General features: G+C 34.9%; 1 protein-coding gene across 1 annotated transcript in view; it reads left to right on the top strand.

Annotated features, from left to right (window-relative positions):
• Nucleotides 1-23,626, top strand: part of LOC143228014 (putative glutamate receptor) — a 75,841-nt gene that overhangs the window by 41,374 nt on the left and 10,841 nt on the right. The window contains exons 4-7 of the mRNA XM_076459359.1: nt 1,411-1,719; nt 7,065-7,165; nt 9,447-9,537; nt 16,156-16,314. Coding sequence (XP_076315474.1) covers nt 1,411-1,719; nt 7,065-7,165; nt 9,447-9,537; nt 16,156-16,314 — 660 coding nt within the window. The remainder of the gene's footprint in view (nt 1-1,410; nt 1,720-7,064; nt 7,166-9,446; nt 9,538-16,155; nt 16,315-23,626) is intronic.

The raw sequence follows: 23,626 nt of genomic DNA, 5'->3' as shown, positions 1-23,626 counted from the left end.
GTTGATCTATTGTTTACTGAATTTTATTGTTGAACAGTGATGTCTGACGTATTAAATAATAAGATTTAACCAAGTCTGTTGATCTATTGTTTACTGAATTTTATTGTTGAACAGTGATGTCTGACGTATTAAATAATAACATTTAACCGAGTCTGTTGATCTACAGTTTATTGATTTTATTGTTGAACAGTGATGTCTGACGTATTAAATAATAACATTTAATCAAGTCTGTTGATCTATTGTTTACTGAGTTTTATTGTTGAACAGTGATGTCTGACGTATTAAATAATAACATTTAATCAAGTCTGTTGATCTATTGTTTACTGAGTTTTATTGTTGAACAGTGATGTCTGACGTATTAAATAATAACATTTAACCACGTCTGTTGATCTATTGTTTACTGAGTTTTATTGTTGAACAGTGATGTCTGACGTATTAAATAATAAGATTTAACCAAGTCTGTTTATTGAACGTTATTGACAGCTATGTGATTGTTAATATTAAGTAGACAATATTATATAATTTTACTGTTTACTAGAGCTTTTCTGTTAGTTAAATAATTTCATAATTTCGTGATTAGTTTTAAATACATTAACTTTACACTAATATTTTTCATATTGTATTTCATCTAATTTTTCTAAACATAAAGAATTACAACAATTTCACATAAAACTTCTCTAGGACTATTTATATAAAACGAATTCAAATAACTTACCCATAATTCTGCTATTCATTAAAGTTACGGCATCGTTTATCCGCTGAAATACTCTGAAAGTTTTTATTTTTATTTAAATTTATCACTAATTATACCTCATTCCATTTCAATATAAATTTTACTGTCGGGTTTGTTTGTTTTTCAGTTTTAATCATTTTTTGTGGTCGTTTAAAAAAACAGATTGTTTTCACCATTTAAAGTTCAATATCTTTTCTTGTTTTTCTGCAGATATAATTTCAATATTGAATGTACATTATCAGTTTATAATCCAAGATCTTCGTTTACATCTATTTATGTTTTAAATGTTTCAAGAATAAATTTTAATGTTATTAAAATATCAGTTTTTTTAACCTGTTTTTTTTGTTCTTCGATGTCAGTTAATGTATCATAATTACAGTTTCAACTTCTGTTTTAAAGTTAATTTTTAAAGATATAATAAATTTATCAAATACCCTAGTTTTTACAACTGATCTTTGCACAGAATCTAAGCCACCTGGTCATGGTTGAAAGATTACGATGATTGGTCAGTTCTTATAATTAAGCTAATCTCTAATAACCAAAACAGAGCAAAGTGTCCTTTAAAACAATAATTTAGTGGTAGTTTCATGGTTCAGACTAGGAAATTTGTTTTATTAAGTGTGATACTTGTTACGTGTCCAATTACAAGGTTTTCTTTTATATATATATGCATGTAGATAAGAAAAAATTCACTGCTTTTAGGACCCAATTTTCATTGGTTCCTTTTGCTGGAAGAAAACGATTATTTACCCCTTGTGTGCAACTACACAGACAGAGACAACAACATCCTCGTTGTTGTCCAATCTACAGAACAACATTTTAACGTTTATAAAGTAGAGTACAACCCTCTCTTTGGAAACTCAACCATGCATCAGCTGGACACGTGGTATGCTCAGAGGAAGTCTGATAAAGGCGAGAACTATCTCGGAAGTTTCTCAGCTAAGACTGATCTCCAAGGAAGGACTCTGAAGGTTGCCCTGGAAAGGGTATGTGTTTGGTACTCTAACAATGAATTTTCTGATATGTTCTACTTCTGTTTATGTGTACACGACAAGCTATTAAGACTATCTACCGCCATTTTTAGCTCCTGACAAAAGAAGACAACCAGTTAACAGCGCCTTACTACCAACCATACTCGCTGAGAGAACGATAGTCACTCTTATAACGCACCCACAACTTGAGGTAATGGTTTCTAATCCAAAGCTCTGCCGGTGCACATGGGATTAAAAACTGTAAACAAATTACTTTTATTTCAATTAAATTTGTCTTGTAAACCTTTCTTATGATACAAAAACTAAAACCTACATTATTGTGTATTAACAGCAAATAGCATATCACATTTTTTTTATTTTTTACCTTAAGGACCCACAAATCCCTGCATGCCATTCACCTCAACTCTTGTTGTTTTTTTAATAACTCGCAGCAAGCAACGTGTGAAATAAGGCGTATCTGATGACGTCACTGTAGACTTTATCACACAATTGTACTGTGGTATATTTCGTACTGAATTGTTATGTGTGTCTTCGGACGACAGAACAATGCGTTCAGCAAAATACACTGAGCTAAACCAGGCGTCATTAGAATATAGTTCCACCACTTTCACTGTACGGTTATAATTAATAAACAGATTATAAACCAACATTATGCGCATGCGAATAAGGTTCTTCTTAGAAAACGAAAACAACAAACAAACTTAAGACCTAAACGTTAGCGTGCCAGACTAAACATCTAAAAGACAAACAAAAAACTGCGCTCCGCACTTTAGGACCATGAGTGCGTTTAAAGAGAGACTGTCAAATCCCACTATTTGGATAGAGTATTCCGAGAGTTGGCGGTGGATGTTGTTGACTAGCTGTCTTTTCTCTAGTCTACAAGTTCAAAATTAAAAATGGCTGATACACAGCTAGCCCTTCTCGAGCTCTTAACAGGAATATGAAAGACAAAAAGCTTCGAAAACTTTATAAACTTATTATAAGATTTTAATAAATCGTGAAGTAAAAACATTACAGGCATAGAGGTAAGGAGATTATGTAACTTTCTTAGGCCTATTTTTAAATAGTTGTATGTATGTGTGTGTCTTACAGCAAAGCCACATCGGGCTACCTGCTGTATCCACCGAGAGGAATCGAGCCCCTGATTTTAGCGTTGTAAATCCAAGGACTTACCACAGTCCCAACGGGGAACTGAATAGCTGGGAAACAAACTTACCAAAAAAACTTCGGTTGTCAGAGCTTCCAAGAAAAATAACTGACGCCATTTTCATACACAAAAACTCTTGCAGGAGTGTTTTAATTGTAACAAAATTTTAAACAGAAACATTAAAACAATAACACTAGAAACAAACAGTGTCGGTTAGCTAACTGGTAAAATAATCCGTTCTTAAAACATCTAAGTCAGTTTCCTTATAACATATACAAGAACGGACCGTAAAACTACAGAATAAACTATCTGTTCTCTGTCCATCGCTTGAAATCGAACTCTGTAAGCTACATCATAGAAATGTTACCTGTTTCCCAGCTACATTAAGAGTCCATATCATAGAGATGTTACCTGTTTCCCAGCTACATTAATAGTCCATATCATAGAGATGTTACCTGTTTCTCTGCTACATTAATAGTCCATATCATAGAAATGTTACCTGTTTCCAGCTACATTAATAGTCCATATCATAGAGATGTTACCTCTTTCCCAGCTACATTAATAGTCCATATCATAGGGATGTTACCTGTTTCCCAGCTACATTAATAGTCCATATCATAGGGATGTTACCTGTTTCCCAGCTACATTAATAGTCCATATCATAGAGATGTTACCTGTTTCTCTGCTACATTAATAGTCCATATCATAGAAATGTTACCTGTTTCCAGCTACATTAATAGTCCATATCATAGAGATGTTACCTCTTTCCCAGCTACATTAATAGTCCATATCATAGAAATGTTACCTGTTTCCCAGCTACATTAATAGTCCATATCATAGAGATGTTACCTGTTTCCCAGCTACATTAATAGTCCATATCATAGAAATGTTACCTGTTTCCCAGCTACATTAATAGTCCATATCATAGAAATGTTACCTGTTTCCCAGCTACATTAATAGTCCATATCATAGGGATGTTACCTGTTTCCCAGCTACATTAATAGTCCATATCATAGGGATGTTACCTGTTTCCCAGCTACATTAATAGTCCATATCATAGGGATGTTACCTGTTTCCCAGCTACATTAATAGTCCATATCATAGGGATGTTACCTGTTTCCCAGCTACATTAATAGTCCATATCATAGAAATGTTAGCTGTTTCCCAGCTACATTAATAGTCCATATCATAGAGATGTTACCTGTTTCCCAGCTACATTAATAGTCCATATCATAGAGATGTTACCTGTTTCTCTGCTACATTAATAGTCCATATCATAGAAATGTTACCTGTTTCCAGCTACATTAATAGTCCATATCATAGAGATGTTACCTCTTTCCCAGCTACATTAATAGTCCATATCATAGAAATGTTACCTGTTTCCCAGCTACATTAATAGTCCATATCATAGAGATGTTACCTGTTTCCCAGCTACATTAATAGTCCATATCATAGAAATGTTACCTGTTTCCCAGCTACATTAATAGTCCATATCATAGAAATGTTACCTGTTTCCCAGCTACATTAATAGTCCATATCATAGGGATGTTACCTGTTTCCCAGCTACATTAATAGTCCATATCATAGGGATGTTACCTGTTTCCCAGCTACATTAATAGTCCATATCATAGGGATGTTACCTGTTTCCCAGCTACATTAATAGTCCATATCATAGGGATGTTACCTGTTTCCCAGCTACATTAATAGTCCATATCATAGAAATGTTAGCTGTTTCCCAGCTACATTAATAGTCCATATCATAGAAATGTTACCTGTTTCCCAGCTACATTAATAGTCCATATCATAGGGATGTTACCTGTTTCCCAGCTACATTAATAGTCCATATCATAGGGATGTTACCTGTTTCCCAGCTACATTAATAGTCCATATCATAGGGATGTTACCTGTTTCCCAGCTACATTAATAGCCCATATCATAAAGATGTTACCTGTTTCCCAGCTACATTAATAGTCCATATCATAGAAATGTTACCTGTTTCCCAGCTACATTAATAGTCCATATCATAGAAATGTTACCTGTTTCCCAGCTTCATTAATAGTCCATATCATAGGGATGTTATCTCTTGTACAGCTACATCGATAGTCCATATCATAGAAATGTTACCTGTTTCCCAGCTACATTAATAGTCCATATCATAGAGAGGTTACCTGTTTCCCAGCTACATTAATAGTTCATATCATAGGGATGTTATCTCTTGTACAGCTACATCAATAGTCTACATCATAGAGATGTTACCTCTTTCCCAGCTACATTAATAGTCCATATCATAGAAATGTTACCTGTTTCCCAGCTACATTAATAGTCCATATCATAGAGATGTTACCTGTTTCCCAGCTACATTAATAGTCCATATCATAGAAATGTTACCTGTTTCCCAGCTACATTAATAGTCCATATCATAGAAATGTTACCTGTTTCCCCAGCTACATTAATAGTCCATATCATAGGGATGTTACCTGTTTCCCAGCTACATTAATAGTCCATATCATAGGGATGTTACCTGTTTCCCAGCTACATTAATAGTCCATATCATAGAAATGTTAGCTGTTTCCCAGCTACATTAATAGTCCATATCATAGAGATGTTACCTGTTTCCCAGCTACATTAATAGTCCATATCATAGAGATGTTACCTGTTTCTCTGCTACATTAATAGTCCATATCATAGAAATGTTACCTGTTTCCAGCTACATTAATAGTCCATATCATAGAGATGTTACCTCTTTCCCAGCTACATTAATAGTCCATATCATAGAAATGTTACCTGTTTCCCAGCTACATTAATAGTCCATATCATAGAGATGTTACCTGTTTCCCAGCTACATTAATAGTCCATATCATAGAAATGTTACCTGTTTCCCAGCTACATTAATAGTCCATATCATAGAAATGTTACCTGTTTCCCAGCTACATTAATAGTCCATATCATAGGGATGTTACCTGTTTCCCAGCTACATTAATAGTCCATATCATAGGGATGTTACCTGTTTCCCAGCTACATTAATAGTCCATATCATAGGGATGTTACCTGTTTCCCAGCTACATTAATAGTCCATATCATAGGGATGTTACCTGTTTCCCAGCTACATTAATAGTCCATATCATAGAAATGTTAGCTGTTTCCCAGCTACATTAATAGTCCATATCATAGAAATGTTACCTGTTTCCCAGCTACATTAATAGTCCATATCATAGGGATGTTACCTGTTTCCCAGCTACATTAATAGTCCATATCATAGGGATGTTACCTGTTTCCCAGCTACATTAATAGTCCATATCATAGGGATGTTACCTGTTTCCCAGCTACATTAATAGCCCATATCATAAAGATGTTACCTGTTTCCCAGCTACATTAATAGTCCATATCATAGAAATGTTACCTGTTTCCCAGCTACATTAATAGTCCATATCATAGAAATGTTACCTGTTTCCCAGCTTCATTAATAGTCCATATCATAGGGATGTTATCTCTTGTACAGCTACATCGATAGTCCATATCATAGAAATGTTACCTGTTTCCCAGCTACATTAATAGTCCATATCATAGAGGTTACCTGTTTCCCAGCTACATTAATAGTTCATATCATAGGGATGTTATCTCTTGTACAGCTACATCAATAGTCTACATCATAGAGATGTTACCTGTTTCCCAGCTACATTAATAGTCCATATCATAGAGATGTTACCTGTTTCCCAGCTACATTAATAGTCCATATCATAGAAATGTTACCTGTTGCCCAGCTACATCAACAGTCTGGCTTTATTATCAACAGGTTGTCTTCAATAAGTTTCCTAAAGATAAAACTTCTTACGTCACCTGGCTCTGTCTCTCTAACTTTAGAGGTCTTCATGTACTCCATTCAAGCTTTCATATCTTTATGCGATTGTAGTCTAGAGAGCCACGTAAAGTCTTATCTTGTTCTTCAACTGTATGGAGTATGGTACTGTCATCCTCGTGGATGACTGACATAAACAAGTTTTTGTTCCACGTGTTAACTATAAGTGTGGTGCACAGTTCATTCCGTTTTGTCAGTAATGTTAAATCATCTTGTTGAACGACACTGTATTTAAACTGTCACTTTATTGGTCGTTTACTCATAATAATTTATAATTTTGCAAAACCATCCAATAAAATTTCAAAGTACGTTTGTCTTGTTTCATTATTTTAATAGCATTTCCCCTTCTTTCTACCTGCCAAGGAAGAAGGTAAACAAAACTCAACCGGAGTAGATATTAATGTTCTGAATGCTCTACAAGAAGTTCTTAAGTTTCGGTAAGTCCATGTAGATATTAAAGTTCTAAATGCTCTACAAGAAGTTCTTAAGTTTCGGTAAGTCCATGTAGATATTAAAGTTCTAAATGCTCTACAAGAAGTTCTTAAGTTTCGGTAAGTCCATGTAGATATTAAAGTTCTAAATGATCTACAAGAAGTTCTTAAGTTTCGGTAAGTCCATGTAGATATTAAAGTTCTAAATGCTCTACAAGAAGTTCTTAAGTTTCGGTAAGTCCATGCAGATATTAAAGTTCTAAATGCTCTACAAGAAGTTCTTAGGTTTCGGTAAGTCCATGTAGATATTAAAGTTCTGAATGCTCTACAAAAAGTTCTTAAGTTTCGGTAAGTCCATGTAGATATTAAAGTTCTAAATGCTCTACAAAAGTTCTTAGGTTTCGGTAAGTCCATGTAGATATTAAAGTTCTAAATGCTCTACAAGAAGTTCTTAAGTTTCGGTAAGTCCATGTAGATATTAAAGTTCTAAATGCTCCACAAGAAGTTCTTAGGTTTCGGTAAGTCCATGTAGATATTAAAGTTCTGAATGCTCTACAAGAAGTTCTTAAGTTTCGGTAAGTCCATGTAGATATTAAAGTTCTAAATGCTCTACAAGAAGTTCTTAGGTTTCGGTAAGTCCATGTAGATATTAAAGTTCTAAATGCTCTACAAGAAGTTCTTAGGTTTCGGTAAGTCCATGTAGATATTAAAGTTCTAAATGCTCTACAAGAAGTTCTTAAGTTTCGGTAAGTCCATGTAGATATTAAAGTTCTAAATGCTCTACAAGAAGTTCTTAGGTTTCGGTAAGTCCATGTAGATATTAAAGTTCTGAATGCTCTACAAGAAGTTCTTAAGTTTCGGTAAGTCCATGTAGATATTAAAGTTCTAAATGCTCTACAAGAAGTTCTTAGGTTTCGGTAAGTCCATGTAGATATTAAAGTTCTAAATGCTCTACAAGAAGTTCTTAGGTTTCGGTAAGTCCATGTAGATATTAAAGTTCTAAATGCTCTACAAGAAGTTCTTAAGTTTCGGTAAGTCCATGTAGATATTAAAGTTCTGAATGCTCTACAAGAAGTTCTTTAGTTTCGGTAAGTCCATTTAGTAAATACAATTTGTTAAGCATTTAAAGAGAAATCTAAACGAGTACAAACAATCTAAACCACCAATCCTGTTGTCTGGTTCGAATTTCGCGAAAAGATATACGACGGCTGTCTGTACATTTATAAGATGCATTGTGGTGATCAATACAAAGATACATTTAAACTCATGTTAAAAAACATTTTATATAAAAAAATCAAGTCTCAACGAACAGCAAAACAATTATAAATGTGAGTTGAAAAATATTTTATTCAGATAAAATATCTAAGTCTATAGAATAAACGTTAAAATGAGTCTTAAATTTCAAGAAAAGTTCATACGCGTTTTCTTAGAGCAAAGCCACAATCGAGCTATATGCTCTGTCCACCAAGGGGAATCGAATCACTGATTTTAACGTTGTAACTTCGAAGACTTACAGTTGCCCCACCGGCATAATCAAGTTAAGAACACTGTAGTACTTTAGTGTATACATCCCACTCCGTATTCCAATGTCGATAAGACATACATATGACCACTTATTTATGTTGTCGGTCTAGCGTAGGCTAGTAGTTAGGGCGTTCGACTCGTAACCTGCAACTTCGGAATAGAAGCCCTCTGCCTAAAATGACGGCCCGGGCACTCGACTCGAAATTTAATAGTCGCGGTTTCGAATTCCCGTACATGCTGGCCCTTTCAGCCGTGAGGTCGTTATAACGTGACAGTAAATCCCACAATTCATTGGTAAAAGAGTAGCCCAAGAGTTGGCGGTGGGTGGTGATGACTAGCTATCATCTCCCTAGTCTTACACTGCTAAAGTAGGAACGGCTAGAACAGATAGCTCTCGTGTAGCTTTACGCGAACTTCAAAAACAAACAAATACCGCAATTCGTCGTTTAATAGTGGCCAAATAATTTTCAACAGATGATTTGGTGAGTGGTGTTAATTAAAAGCTTTTTTTTTCTTTACTTCTAGCTCGCCAAGTCAAAATTAAGCACAATTGGTGCAGACAAACCCTCGAGTAGCTTTGTGCAAAATTCAAAAAAAAAATTATTTCGATCAGTTTTTGGATTTCCGTATTTCTATTAAACAAGACAAGTAAAGGAAAACTCACAATCCATCTGAAAGAGAGTTACCATTAGTTATCTTCGGTGGTTAGGGACATTCTGGTGGTGTATGTCTTTCAACAAACCAGCTAATATTTCTATTACAGGTATGAACTTTACAGACCTCCTGATGGTAAGTGGGGATCACCGCTATCCAATGGATCTTGGAATGGCATGATAGGAATGGTCCATAGACAGGTAAGACATGACTCTCTTTTTTTTTTTTTTAATAGGAAAAATATTGAAATAGGCTTAGACCGAAAGTTATGATAACAAAATAGGCGTAGGTGATTCGTTTTGAGTATCGCGCAAAGCAACACGAGGGCTATCTGCGCTAGCCGTCCCTAATTTAGTAGTGTAAGACTAGATGGAAGGCAGCCAGTTATCACCACCCACCGTCAACTCTTGGACTACTCTTTTACCCACGAATAGTGGGATTCACCGTCACATTATAACGCCCCCACGGCTGGGAGGGCGAGCATGTTTGGTTTGATGGGGATTCGAACACGCAACCAAGATTACGAGTGGAGAGCTTTAACCATCTGGGCACGCCGGGCCTGATTCGTTGGAATAACTCAATGGGCTTATAGATAAATTAATTTATGTTTTAGTAGTTTCAAACAAGAATTAAAAGTAGTATTTAAACTGAAACTGAAACTGGGTGTAATAATAATTCAAATTTAGAAATTGATTAGATGTCAATATGTATCACATTCATGATACTTGCCAATGAGATTCATATTCACAGTTTTCTTTCTTCGTCCATGTTACTACTTCGTCCAATATATTAACGTGAATATATTTTAATATACGAACAATAACACAATTCATAATTACGGTGATTACAAATAATGACTCATACGTAAAAAGTTTTACAAACTTACAAAAAACACTGCGTCTTATATCTGATCTAGAACTTCCTTTATGTCGTATCGAGGATTCACGAAGAGTGAATTAATTACAACGTGATATAGATACAATTCACTTGATAGGGAGCTAGCTAGCTCTTCGCTGATTACACGCGAGTTTTTCACAGCTGAAGTTATATAATGTATTCGTAAAAATAACACTAATGTCCGACGTTAATCCACCGAAGTTAAACAGTTTATAATGTTCAAAATCTATAAACATTTCTGGTCAAATATCTAAAGTTCCAGATTAATAATTGTTATCACGGTTATAATTTAAGATTTATGGCCTTCTAACTGCAACAAACCACTAATACATACTGTCTCTTGGCGCGTCGCATTGGTTAATATTTATAAATGTGAGAGGAGAGAGAACGTTTAAGAAAAGAAAATCGATAGAAGTGTTTTTATACATTAGTTTGGTTTGGTGACCAAGAGTGTCTTTTTGTTAGCCTGAAGATGACCTAAGAAGGTCGAAACGTTGTTCTGTGATTTATTTTAATTAAAGTTTTAATACCCATACCAGCCGTTTTTGAAATACATTTTTATACCCCAGTTTGGTTTGGTAACCAGAATCGTCTTTTCATAACTTACTGATCTTTCATGTTGAGGAAAAGATAGCTTAAAGAAGATGTTTACGGAATCCTTATAAGAATCTTACAGTGAAAAGTGCTTGTGAGACTCTACATCTTAAATATCACAAGAGCCAATAATATCCTTATGAGAATCTTACAGTGAAAAGTGCTTGTGAGACTCTCCATCTTAAATATCACAAGAGCCAATAATATCCTTATGAGAATCTTACAGTGAAAAGTGCTTGTGAGACTCTCCATCTTAAATATCACAAGAGCCAATAATATCCTTATGAGAATCTTACAGTGAAAAATATTTGTGAGACTCTCCATCGTAAATATCACAAGAGCCAATAATATCCTTATGAGAATCTTACAGTGAAAAGTGCTTGTGAGACCCTCCATCTTAAACATCACAAGAGCCAATAATATCCTTACGAGAATCTTACACTGAACAATACTTATGAGACCCTCCATCTTAAATATCACAAGAGCCAATAATATCCTTACGAGAATCTTACACTGAACAATACTTATGAGACCCTCCATCTTAAATATCACAAGAGCTAATAATATTCCTGTGAATCCAATGTTTTTGTCCCTTTACTGCACTTTAAGATCGTCGATTTGTTATAATGGTAGAGGTCAAGTCCAAATTTCGATGAAATAAAAGTAACTTAGGAGCTGGCGGTTGGCGTTTTTAACCATCTAGACTATCATTTTATACAAAAACCTTTCGTGAGACACACGAATTGTTAGATTCCGATTTTGTGACTTGCCTTATTTATTTTCCTTTCGTAATTACCCATGTTTATACTGTTCATATGTGTTTCTCCATCTGAAGAAGATTAGGTGCTCCTTGCCTTGCTTCATATGATTAGCTATTTGAGTTGGAAAACGAAAAACTAAATTTTGGTGAAAATAATTTTGTGTTAAAGAAATTTAAATAATAGGAGGACCGAACCATTTACGCTTTAGTAGAACCATCAAATTGAGACACCTTTTCACGTCAAGTACAACATTTGTTCGAGAATACTGAGGACACCATTCAAAATGCTACTTAGAAGTAAGAAAAATACGTCAAGACGATGGAAGGATATAAAACAGTCCTCGTGTTGCCATAACAATAAAACGTTTTTGAAGGATTCTTCTATAACTGACATTTTAAAACAAACTTCCAACAAAGAAAACACAGTTTACAGCGTGGTTTTCTGTGTAGTTTGCTTTGTGGGAACCTCTGCATCTGGAAATTTGAGCGTCCACTTTGAACACGCAAGAAGGACCATCTCAGTCACACAGAATGTATGCGGCGAAAACGTTTACTATTGTAGCAACTATACCAGAAGAATATATATTGCTCTACACATACATATCGACACCGAAATATAACATTCAAAACAGAAACATTTGAGGTGGAAAAATATATTCTATGATTCCATACATTAACGTGTGATAAATGAGTTTAAGAATTTTATTTTCAACAACCACGAAACACTAATTAAGTTGGGTCTTCTATTCATAAACAAAACTCATCAGTCACTCACTGTTGGCTATATTTAATCTATTCAGAAGTACACACACACACACATATATACATATATATAAATACTCGTACCCTTAAGTTCAATAAAGACTTTAAATGCTCTATAAGTTACTAAGTAATTGTTCTGTGAAAAATTATCCACCCAGCTTCGATTACAGTTGACTTTCGTATTCGTATTGACTATTCGTAATCGAGTTTTTATGTTTTAAAAATACTTGTTTTAGCCCAAAACATTGCTGAAGGACATTAAAAATAAAACCAATATTGATTTTAGATGTTGTTTTTTACTTTTATTTGCATCCTTTACTTTTCCAAGTATTCTACCTTAAACTGACTGTGTTCAGCAGACATTTGATCGTTTTAATGACTAAAATATTTCGGCAACCTGTGAACTGCCATTTCAGTTTTTGGATTTTATTTACTTGTTTTAACGCAAAGTTGCGCAATAATGGCCGTCGGAGAATAATCTGCGTGTTTTTCTTATAGAAAACCACATCGGGCTATCTGTTGAGCTCACCGAGGGGAATCGAACCGCTTATTTTAGCTTTGTAAATCCGTAGACGTACCACTGCACTAGCGGGGTACAAGCATAATCTAACTTATTAGATTTAGATAACCACTAATAACGTACGGTAGATAACACAAAATTGAATTTTCAAATGTTGACATACCCGTATGAAAAACAGGATGAGAAAAGAACTGATGAAAACTTTTTTTCCCTATGTTCGAATAAAGCGTTCACCATGTAAACTCAACATTATGTTCTGAAAAATAAAACATTGCTCGATACATTACTTGATGGTAATGGCGACCGCTAATGGTCAGTTGAACTTCAGTAAAAATACGAAGCCAGTACTGGAAGTCGATTGACGTTCAGATTTCGTTAGCATCTAAATTATTATCAAATTTCAGTTTCAATTACTCGAGTTTACTAAACAAACAGATTGTCTGTTGTAAAGTACACTCACATTTAGGATAAATCATCATGTACCACACACACCAACCCAAAACCACGACGGTAATAACCAGGATGTATTGGGCCATCTCTGCAAAGTTTGTTAATCTCGAACTAAAATACAAGTTCTTTGATTGAATCAGGTCTAGCGTCACTGGGGAAAAACGGATATAAAAAGTCTCTGATTAAAAAAAGTAAATCAAAATACCATACATAATAATTACGAGTCGCTCAAACGTAAAAGGTTTTAATGCTTTAACAATAATAATACCAATAATTACTTATATATTTATAATTAAAATAAATCAACAAAAATAATAAACTTCATATAGAAAACCTTATATCAAATATTAAAACTTTTTAGGCCTATCTTAACGTTTTCATTATGTCCCGCAGTTCCCTCTATTTAACAAACTGTAACATTACAAGTTTGTTTTGATAGCAGCCATAACGAAGAAGCAAGATATTAAATGTAATATGTCTCGAAAAATATCTGTTTAAAACACATAAAATAATAAATGAAACTATGTTTGTTTTAGGCATTTCAGTAAAATATTGCGTTAATTTGGTGTCTACTACAAATCGTATTCGGGTTCATGCTTTAAACCAATGTTTTTAATTACAACAGCTTTAATCATAAAAATAAATATATAGTGGTTAGGAAAATAATACAGTTACTCTGCAATGTGTAAACAAGGCGCAGCTACCACTACGCAATAGGATAGAGTGTCGTTTTCCCAAAAGAATGCGGGCTCCTTTTCATTGACTTTGTGTCAAAGTTAAAGTTAAAGTGATGTACATGAAATCAAACGTTTGTTTTTCAAAGAAAAAAAAAAAGAGTGAAACTTTTAAAGTTGTTTAGAATATCGGTGTGGTAGTTCGATTTCCCCAGCTGCTTCTCTGGGTGTAAGGAGCAGTTTGAACTTTGCTAATTTGGAATGTTTCGTATTTATTCTCGAAATATATAGAAACGTTAAATTAATTTTCGATCTTACTTTCGACTGTAGGCGTTTTGCCTTTACCTTTCAAGGAAGTATTAATGTCAATCGATCGAAAGAGTCTACTACCAGTTGACATATTGATTATGATTAGTTACCTAATTTTCATGTTAGGCCTACAAGTATTTATCTGTTTATTAAAAATATATTATTATTTATCACTCGTTTTGGCATAATCAAGTAACACGATCCTCATGTATGAAATAAAAATAAAAAATAGATAGTTTTTAAGCGTTGTTTAGAGATCACGACCTTTCAAACTTTGTAACTACTCTATTTGTATCTATAATTGGGGAATTTTCAATAATTCCAAAATTACTTTGAAAGGAAGTAAGCGTTAATACAAGCATGTGATATTTACTCTTTTATTTATACGTTAGTCTCTATTTTGTTTTACCAACAAAAATCGCTATGAACTGGTATATCAACTAGATATACCAGTTAATATGTTAGTTAACATATTACTGTCGCGAGATCATTTTTCAAACTACCCGTTCCTTTCCTTCCAATGTCCCCCGCTGGTGCAGCGGTAAGTATAGGGATTTACAACGCTAAAATCAGGAGTTCGATTCCCCTCGGTGGGCTCACCAGATAGCCCAATGTAACTTTGCTTTAAGAAAATACACACACTTTTCTTTCAAAAATAAAGCTTGCACTTAAGCCTTATTTCAGGGTCGTTTCGCTGAATGGTCTCATTCTGAGACACCGATTTTTCTGTTTACTTTGATTGGTTATAACCCTTGATCGAACTCAACATGGCCTGGCATGGCCAGGTGAGTTAAAGCGTTCGACTCGTAACCTAATGGGCGCGGGTTCAAATCCCCGTCGCACCAAACATGCTCGTTTTTTCAACCATGAGAGCGTTATAATGGTACGGCCAATCCCACTATTCGTTATTAAAAGAGTAGCCCAAGAGTTGGCGATGGGTGGTGATGACTAGCTGTCTTCCCTCTAGTTCCCTCTAATTTAGGGACGGCTAGCGCAGATAGCCGTCGCGTAGCTTCGCCAATCACGGCACTGCAGTAAACTCTCTAACTTCAGATTTTAAAACATTTTTAACAAACTTTTAATCGCTCAAACTACCACAAAACATTCCAACGAAAGAAACGTATGTATATGAGAATTTCGTATTGCTCACCATCTATAGTTAAGGGTCCAATACACAAGTTTAAACGTATTTCATTACATTTAACATAGAGTTCTGAAATAAATTGAAATTGTTTCAAATAACTCATAATTTTGGGTTACTTCTGTTTAAAAATAAGCTGTTGTTGTTTATTAAGCACAAAGCCAAAAAAAAGTTTATCTGCGTCCTGCCCACCACGGCTATCGAAAATCGCTTTCTGTCGGTATAAGTCCGCATATATTCTGCTGTGCCACTAGGGAGCATTTTAGAAATAAATACAAAGTTTATTTGCATATTAATACAGAACTTCTGAATGTAGAATTAAAAACTGATATTCTTGTTCCGTTGATCTAAAAGGTTCTTGGTATCATGTATAATTCTATTTAAAATATAATATAAACCTTTTTGATTTCTGATAATTGGCTTATGTACTTCGAATAAACCCTAGAACAGATATAAAATGTTTTATTTTTGAAATAAAGGGCGTATTTTTCTTCATATACTGATTCTTTACCTATTTAAAACTTCTTAATGATATTTTCATGTATATACACCTCAACTACAAAGTACGGCTCAAATAACGTTTGAAAATGTGTTGGATTGAATATATAGCAGTAATTTACATGAAAAAAATAAAGTAAATTATTTCTCTAAGAAATATCACACGAGTTTTACAAAAGCTAAGACATTTTATTCCGTTTACCATAACTGTAGGAAGTTGACATTGCCATGGGTGGAATGACGATTTCCTTGAAAAGAAACCAAGCCGTTGACTTTAGCTTTGCTTACTGCTTTGATCGAACAACGTTCATTACTCGTGCCCCGTCGGAAATGAGTCGAGCATGGGTGATTGTCCTTCCATTTCAGTGGAATGTAAGTAACTTTTCATGTTAACCACGTTTCAGACGGTGAAAAGTAGGTGTTCTATTGATATCACGAAATGTCTCGTCTACATTTCAGTTTGTTTGTTTGTATTTAAACACAAAGCTACCCAATGGGCTTTCCGGGCTCTGCCCACCACGGGTATCGAAACTCGGTTTCCAACGTTGTAAGTCTGCTGTGGCATTTTATATGTTGTGAACATTTTGAATTATTAGCTACACTCCAGTAACATATAACATATAACGTTGTAAGTCTGCTGTGGCATTTTATATGTTGTGAACATTTTGAATTATTTGCTACACTCCAGTAGCATATAACATCTTTAAATATCATCCACGTTTCAATCCCTTGAAGATAATTTTTAAGTATCCGGAAATATCTCCCACATTTTAATCCAGAAGAAACAAATTTCAAATATTTCTAAATATTATTTACAATTTACGACTGGCAGGATTATAATTTTAAATGCATTGATGTGTCTTGTGTACTTCAATGAGTATTATTGTAACATTTTTTTCAATTTTTGGGCGAATTCTTTTGAATTATATGATAAATATAATCCGAGGTACAGTACACGTAGAGATAACAAATTAATTTATTTCTTTAATAAAAGTTTGGTATAACCAAGTTTGTATGTAGGCCTAATTTCATAAATATATATTTTTAACACAAACTCCAAAAGTGCTACAGGCTAATATACCAATAACGCTTAGCAGTGATTTATAACTAACCTGACTAGCTTAGCTGACAAAAATACTTAAACTTAGTGACTCGATCAACAAATCATTCAGCATGTCAAAGATTACCTGTTTTTACATTTACATTAAAATCTCACTTCTAAAAATTACTGAAAATTTCTAGTCTTCGTGAATACAACAGGTGTCACTAATTTATGAAAAACTGTCTTACTATCGCTGTTTTTTGGGTTTTTTACATTTATAAATGATGTGTTTTTATTTTATTTAAAAAACAGGGTAAACCTTTTTTTTTTTTTGCTTGCCTACACTCTGATTTATTACGAATCAGATTACTTTTATTTTTGAAATCACTGAAGTATAAAATTTATACCTCAGAGATCCATAAGTTTGGACATGATTTGATAGATTTACTCAGAAACGTTATACGTCTGTGTAGTTTTTCCCTATACATAAACGAAATACAGAATTTATGATTCAGATATTCAGATCTAATTGTTGTGAGAGCCAGGAATGTTCTTGAGAACAGCGTGCTGGACGGTGAATTCGAGGCTCCGCCTTTGAGGCCGCAGATGCATTATAAAATCAACAGTCAAATCCCGCTATTCGGTTAGTATTTCAACAGGCTACGGTGGGTGCCGTTGACTAAACTGCCTAACTTCTAGTGTATCAGTTCCAAATTAGATACAGCTAGCACAAATAGCCCTTGTAAAGCTTTGCCCGAATTTCCAAAACAATTAGACCATTTATCTGGTTGGCCCTTTATAGGCGACTATAATGTCGTTAACAGAAGTAAAATTTAAATTTTAAAATAACTCAGAAGTATTACTGAAACATTCTGATTAAAAGCACCAAGAAAACATGCATAGCAACTAGGAAGTGTAAACTAAATGGTTACAGTGCATCTTCACTGATTAGCAGGCGCGTTGATTCTGGGGGATGGGGATATACACCCCCCTTCATTTTAGGTTGGGGATATGGCGCATACAATTATTCCCCCTACAATTTGGTCCGTTGAATTGTTTTATTGCATCACAGGCCTACAAATTGTATGTTTGTTCTTGTGATTATCGTGTTCTTACCAATCGAATTACATAATTAGGCCTAGATGTAGGCTTTTTCAGTTGCCGAAATGTACATCTTTAATATAGGCGTGCTTCTAAGCTTTTCGATCTAAGCGATAGATCGTAAGTATCAGTCAGTAGGCCTAAGTATACATGAAAGTATCGTGGCAACAAGATTACTCTGTGACTGCATGTTTCCAGCTTTCAGGTTCACATAATTAGAGATTAACAATTTGTAAATTGAAAAGTCCATATAAGTGGTTGCAAAAATCATCCCCCCATCGGGTCTAAAAAATCTACGCCCCTGCTGATGAGATAATCATGTTTTAATTTATTCAGATATTAAAAAAGTATAAAGATCGTCCATAATTCACAATAAAAAAAACGTTTAAGTTAAATTTTCACTCTTGTTAATAAAATAAAACGTTCGACGTTTATGTACCATTCAGAGGCAGTTAACATAACTACACGCATATCACTAAACCTTCATTAAATCAATAAATTTACTCAAAGCTCGTGCATCCGAACTAAATCCTCGAGAACGAAATGTGTAGTTTCTTGTAACCACTGAAAGGGTTATTCTAATGATAATTCTGTTAAACATTTTCAATTTTTAAAGAAAGGTATGTTAAGTTAGTTTGTGACTATACAGAAATCGAATACATTTTAATACAGTTTTGACTGTTTCAAGAATGCATCTTAGAGACGATTTACAACGTTTGTTATCATTGTGTCAGTGTGATATCACACACTGTACTTGTTATTGTAGGTTTAAATTTGTTTTAAAACCTGTATATTCCAATATTCCTGGAAATTCGAAGGTCTAGATTCTTGAATTGGAGTCATAAAAGTTTAAGTTAAGAACTAAGGCTATCGGATATTTGTTATCGTTTAAAATAAACAGGAAAAACATTAAAACATATGGTCATCTTACGAAACTATAACAGTCACTTTGTCCCATATGTTTAACGTTAGCCGTTCTCATGTTTAATGAACCGTTGAAGATAAACATACGATAAGAAATTGAAACTTAATTCCAGTTGGGTTTATTAATAATAATAATCATAACCGAAATAAAGTACTAAATTTACTATAACCATCCTAAAAAACATCAAATTAAAGAAAAAAAAAGATATGTTATGATGAGACGAACTGTTTGCTGGATTCGTCAAACCCCGAAACGTCGATTTTGTGTATACAACTGTTCGCTCTCGTTTGTTCTCGTAGACTTTCGAGATAATGGAATAAACGATACTTTCTACCACCAGAGTGGAAAAGTCACGAGAACTCTTACAACCAAATAAATGTCTAACGGCAGGTGTGGTAATACTGTACTAAACAATAGACACAAATTTTCTCTTACGGGTGGACGATAAATGATACATTATTGGACTTTTATAATTTACTAATAGCGATATAACTATTATTATTTTATGTTTACTAAACACGAGTACGTTTTTCTTTCATACGTTTGAAATAATAATTATAGTATTAAATGCGACGAGATATTTAAAGGTGACAGACAGAGAAATTAAACAGTGCATGGTGTCGTTCGAATATTACATCGAACAAAATTAGGCTAAATGGCTTTTCCCGCCATTTAATATATATATATTTTTTAACCTTTATGTTAAATTTTCAGCTAAGGAGAAAAATGTATATAGTAGTTTTGTAATGTTTATTTTAATTTAATAAATAAATTTAATAAAATACCAAAATATAGAGGTTTTTTTTACTGAATTAGTTACTGTTTCTATTAATGTTGCTTTATTGTACGTTACTTTTATTAAAACCAAAGTGAATGATCAGTTTTGCGTAAAACGAAATGAGAAACACGATTATTTAGTTGTTAATACTGGATCATTTCTTCAACAAGACAAACCCATACGTGCAGTTCGGTTTGTTTTGAATTTCGCGCAAAGCAACTCGAGGGCTATTTGCAGTATCCGTCCCTAATTTAGCAGTGTAAGACTAGAGGTAAGGCAGCTAGTCATCACTACTCACCGCCAACTTTTGGGCTACTCTTTTATCAAAGAATAGTGGGATTGACCGTCACATTATAACACCTCCACAGCTGAAAGGACGAGCATGTTTGGTGCGACGGGGATTCGAATCCGGGACCCTCAGATTACGAGTTAAGTGCCTTAACCATCTGTCCATGTAGGGCCCGTACATTTCGGATTTCACCTAAATTTGTGTTTTGTGTGCAATTTTGAAATAAAAATGCGTTATAAATTTCACAGTCTTGTTTGTAAGATTATAATTTATTAGAATGAATAAGTGAATGATTTCAAATTATATATCATGGTGTGATTCAACAAGAAACTCGAGACTTTTCCTTTAGTTTTTATACACTTCACGTAGTAGATCAGTATCACTTTATCAGTTTGACAGGTGTGTAAAACCTTAGTTTGAAAATAGTTAAACAAAACTAAACAATTGTTTAGTTAATAATTTGTTTTGCTAGCCATACTTATGTCACGTGCGTTATTTATTAGTTTTCTGTGTACTAACAGTAAATATTTATAAATTTGTCAATCTAGCCAGTTATTCCCGTTTTAAGACTTCTGTTGGTTGTTCTGTCAGTGTTATAGTCTTATAACAGAACTTAAATGTTGTTATATATACAAATAGAAACAATAACTGATCTAAAGCACTCCTTCAGTCCAAGGTCGTTTTTTGCTGTTATTTTACTGGCTTAAGACTACGTGTAATAACGTGGCTGTTATTTTACTCACTTTAGACTGTAATTATATACTCTTCAAAAAAAGAAACGCAAAAGGCAAAATTTGAGACATATTGTTAACAAGTTTATTCCGGGTAGTTCTGTATAACATGTGTGAAACTTTGCACATTCACTGCTGAACATCCAAAGTCTGCAAAGGCGAAGTCCACGCTTACTAGTTGACGTTTAACGTCACTCAACGTCAATAACGAGTATGCCACCCGTGAGCATCAATAACTGCTTGGCATCTCCTGCCCATGGAAGCAATGAGATGACGAATCACATCCTGTGGAATGGCTTGCCACTCAGCCTGCAAAGCTGCTGCAAGCTGAGGTAAAGTCTGCGGTTGAGGTTGTCGCCGTCGCAGACGTCGGTGCAACTCGTCCCAAAGATGTTCGATGTGGTTTAAATCTGGTGATCTGGAGGGCCAGGGAAGAACGTCGATGTTGTAGTGTCTCAAGAAGACAGTGGTGAGTCGGGCTGTGTGAGGACGGGCGTTGTCATGTTGAAAAACGTCGTTGACGTTCACCATGATGGGTTGCACATGGGGCCTAAGAATCTCGTCGACGGTTGCGTACGGTCTGATCGGAAATCCTATGCAGCCCTGGTATGGTTGAGGCAGTAGACGTCGCAGTGGTGGTCCTATGTCGAAGGTGACGTAACCGGATGTAGTGATCTTGTGCGGGCGTGGTCACACGAGGTCTGCCAGATCGTGGACGGTCACAAGTTGATCCATGTTGTTGGTGACGATTCCATAGCCTTGTAATGGTGCTTGGGTGGACATTCACAGCTCTGGCAACATCTGATCGAGATTCGCCTGCTTCAAGCGACCAATGGCGTTGTTGCGTTGTGCTTCAGTCAGTCTTGGCGTAACTGTATTGCGTGTCGGTGTCTTAACACTGAGCTATGGAATCCGAGAATCCGTCACTTTTATAGGGATTTTGCACATGTTGCACTTGCAGAACATGCAGATCTCTCAAACAAATTTATTGGACACGAATGCGTTTTGGCGAAAAAATCCGATGTTTTCCTCCGTTTTCAAAGTGCACAACTTTTATTGTCATTTTGGTCTGACAATTAGTGCCTTAACACGTGTAACATCACATACTCTGAGCTTGTAACGTTATTACATATATTTCTCTTGAAAATAACAAAAATATCCCTTTTGCGTTTCTTTTTTTGAAGAGTATATGTGTTATCTTGTACTTATCTGTTGGTATACTGGTTTAAGACTAATTACGTGTACTCAAGTTGTGCTTGTCTATTATATTACTGGCTTAAGACCATATAATTAAGTGTCTTAAAGCTGTACTTGTTTGTTATTTTACTGGCTCGAAACTGTAATTATGTGTTTTAACGTTGTATTAGTCTGTTACATTATTGGATTATAAACTGTAATCATATGATCACACCTTTTGTTAATTGTTATCAACTTCAGTTTCTAACTTCCCACCCGTCTATTGCGAGAACTGTCATCAGAGGGTAACGTGTTTAAACTTTCTGGGGCACAGTTCGTCACAGTGGTGAAAATCAGAATTTTAGAGCTGTGTTCGAATCCATGTGATACCCCAGAATGTTCCCCGCACTTTTAGTTGTGGGTGCGTTATAAGAGTGACAGCCAATCCCTGAGTGTAGATTGTTATTGGTATGATGCTACCGACCGTTTGTTTTTCTTCTTTGGTCAGTAGCTCAAAATTGGTGACAGTGAGAGGTGACCTTGGTAGTTTCTTCATAAAAAGACAAATACGTAGGTAGCTAAGCCTTACGAAGCTGAGATAACTTGGAATAGCAATCTGATCTGCTGTACGATCTGTGAATCAGTCAAGTTAAAAATGGACTGCTGTTTTAATTTACATTCACTTAATAAATACTTAGTCACACTTTAAATAAATCAATAAATGCGTTTGGTACAAATTAAACTACCGCGTAAAAGCATTTATTTATTCTATCTCGAATAATCGTACGTTAAAAACAAAACCTGCGTAGGCAAACAACACAGTTTTAAATAGGACTTGTTAACAGCAAAACTCATTTAATTCATAGGTTTGTTTTGTTCCTTCGAGGCCCGGCATGGCCAGGTGGGTTAAGGCGTCCGACTCCTAATCTGAGGATCGCGGCTTCAAATCCCCGTTGCACCAAATATATTCGCCCTTTAAGCCGTGTGACGTTACAATGTGACAGTCAATCTTACTATTTGTTGGTAAAATAGTGGCCGAAGACTTGACGGTGGGTGATGATGACTAGCTGCCTTCCCTCTAGTCTTACACCATTAAATTAGGGACGGCTAGGGCAGATAGCCCTCGTGCAGCTTTGCGCGAAATTCAAAAACAAACAAACAATTGTTTTTTCGTTAATTCTACGAACGCCATCTGTTGATTTAATCTTGCAAGAAAGATGAAATGATTTTTTAAATATTACCTTTACGGTTTTTTTTTTAGCTTGCGAAGTATTATGTTAACAAGTTTCGCTAAAACGGTTTGTTTAAAATATTTTAAACGTTTGCTTGATTAAAGTACAAAGTCACATAACAGGTTATGTGAGCTGCGTTAACCACGAATATTCGACTCTCGGGTTTTAGCATCTTAAGCTTTCGGTTTGGTTTGGTTTGAATTTCGTGCAAAGCTGCTCGAGGGCTATCTGCGCCAGCCGTCCCTAATTAAGCAGTATAAGGCTAGAGGGAAGGCAGCTAGTCATCACCACCCACCGCCAACTCTTGGGTTACACTTTTACCAACGAACAGTGGAATTGATCGTCACATTATAACACTCCCACGGCTGAAAGCATGTTTGGTGTGACGGGAATTCGAACCCGCGACCCTC

Source organism: Tachypleus tridentatus, chromosome 10 (genome assembly GCF_004210375.1).
Source record: "Tachypleus tridentatus isolate NWPU-2018 chromosome 10, ASM421037v1, whole genome shotgun sequence".
In the NCBI taxonomy this organism is placed as follows: Eukaryota; Metazoa; Arthropoda; class Merostomata; order Xiphosura; family Limulidae; genus Tachypleus; species Tachypleus tridentatus.
Note: the sequence above shows the minus strand (reverse complement) of the source record. Positions and strands in the feature narration are given on the sequence as shown.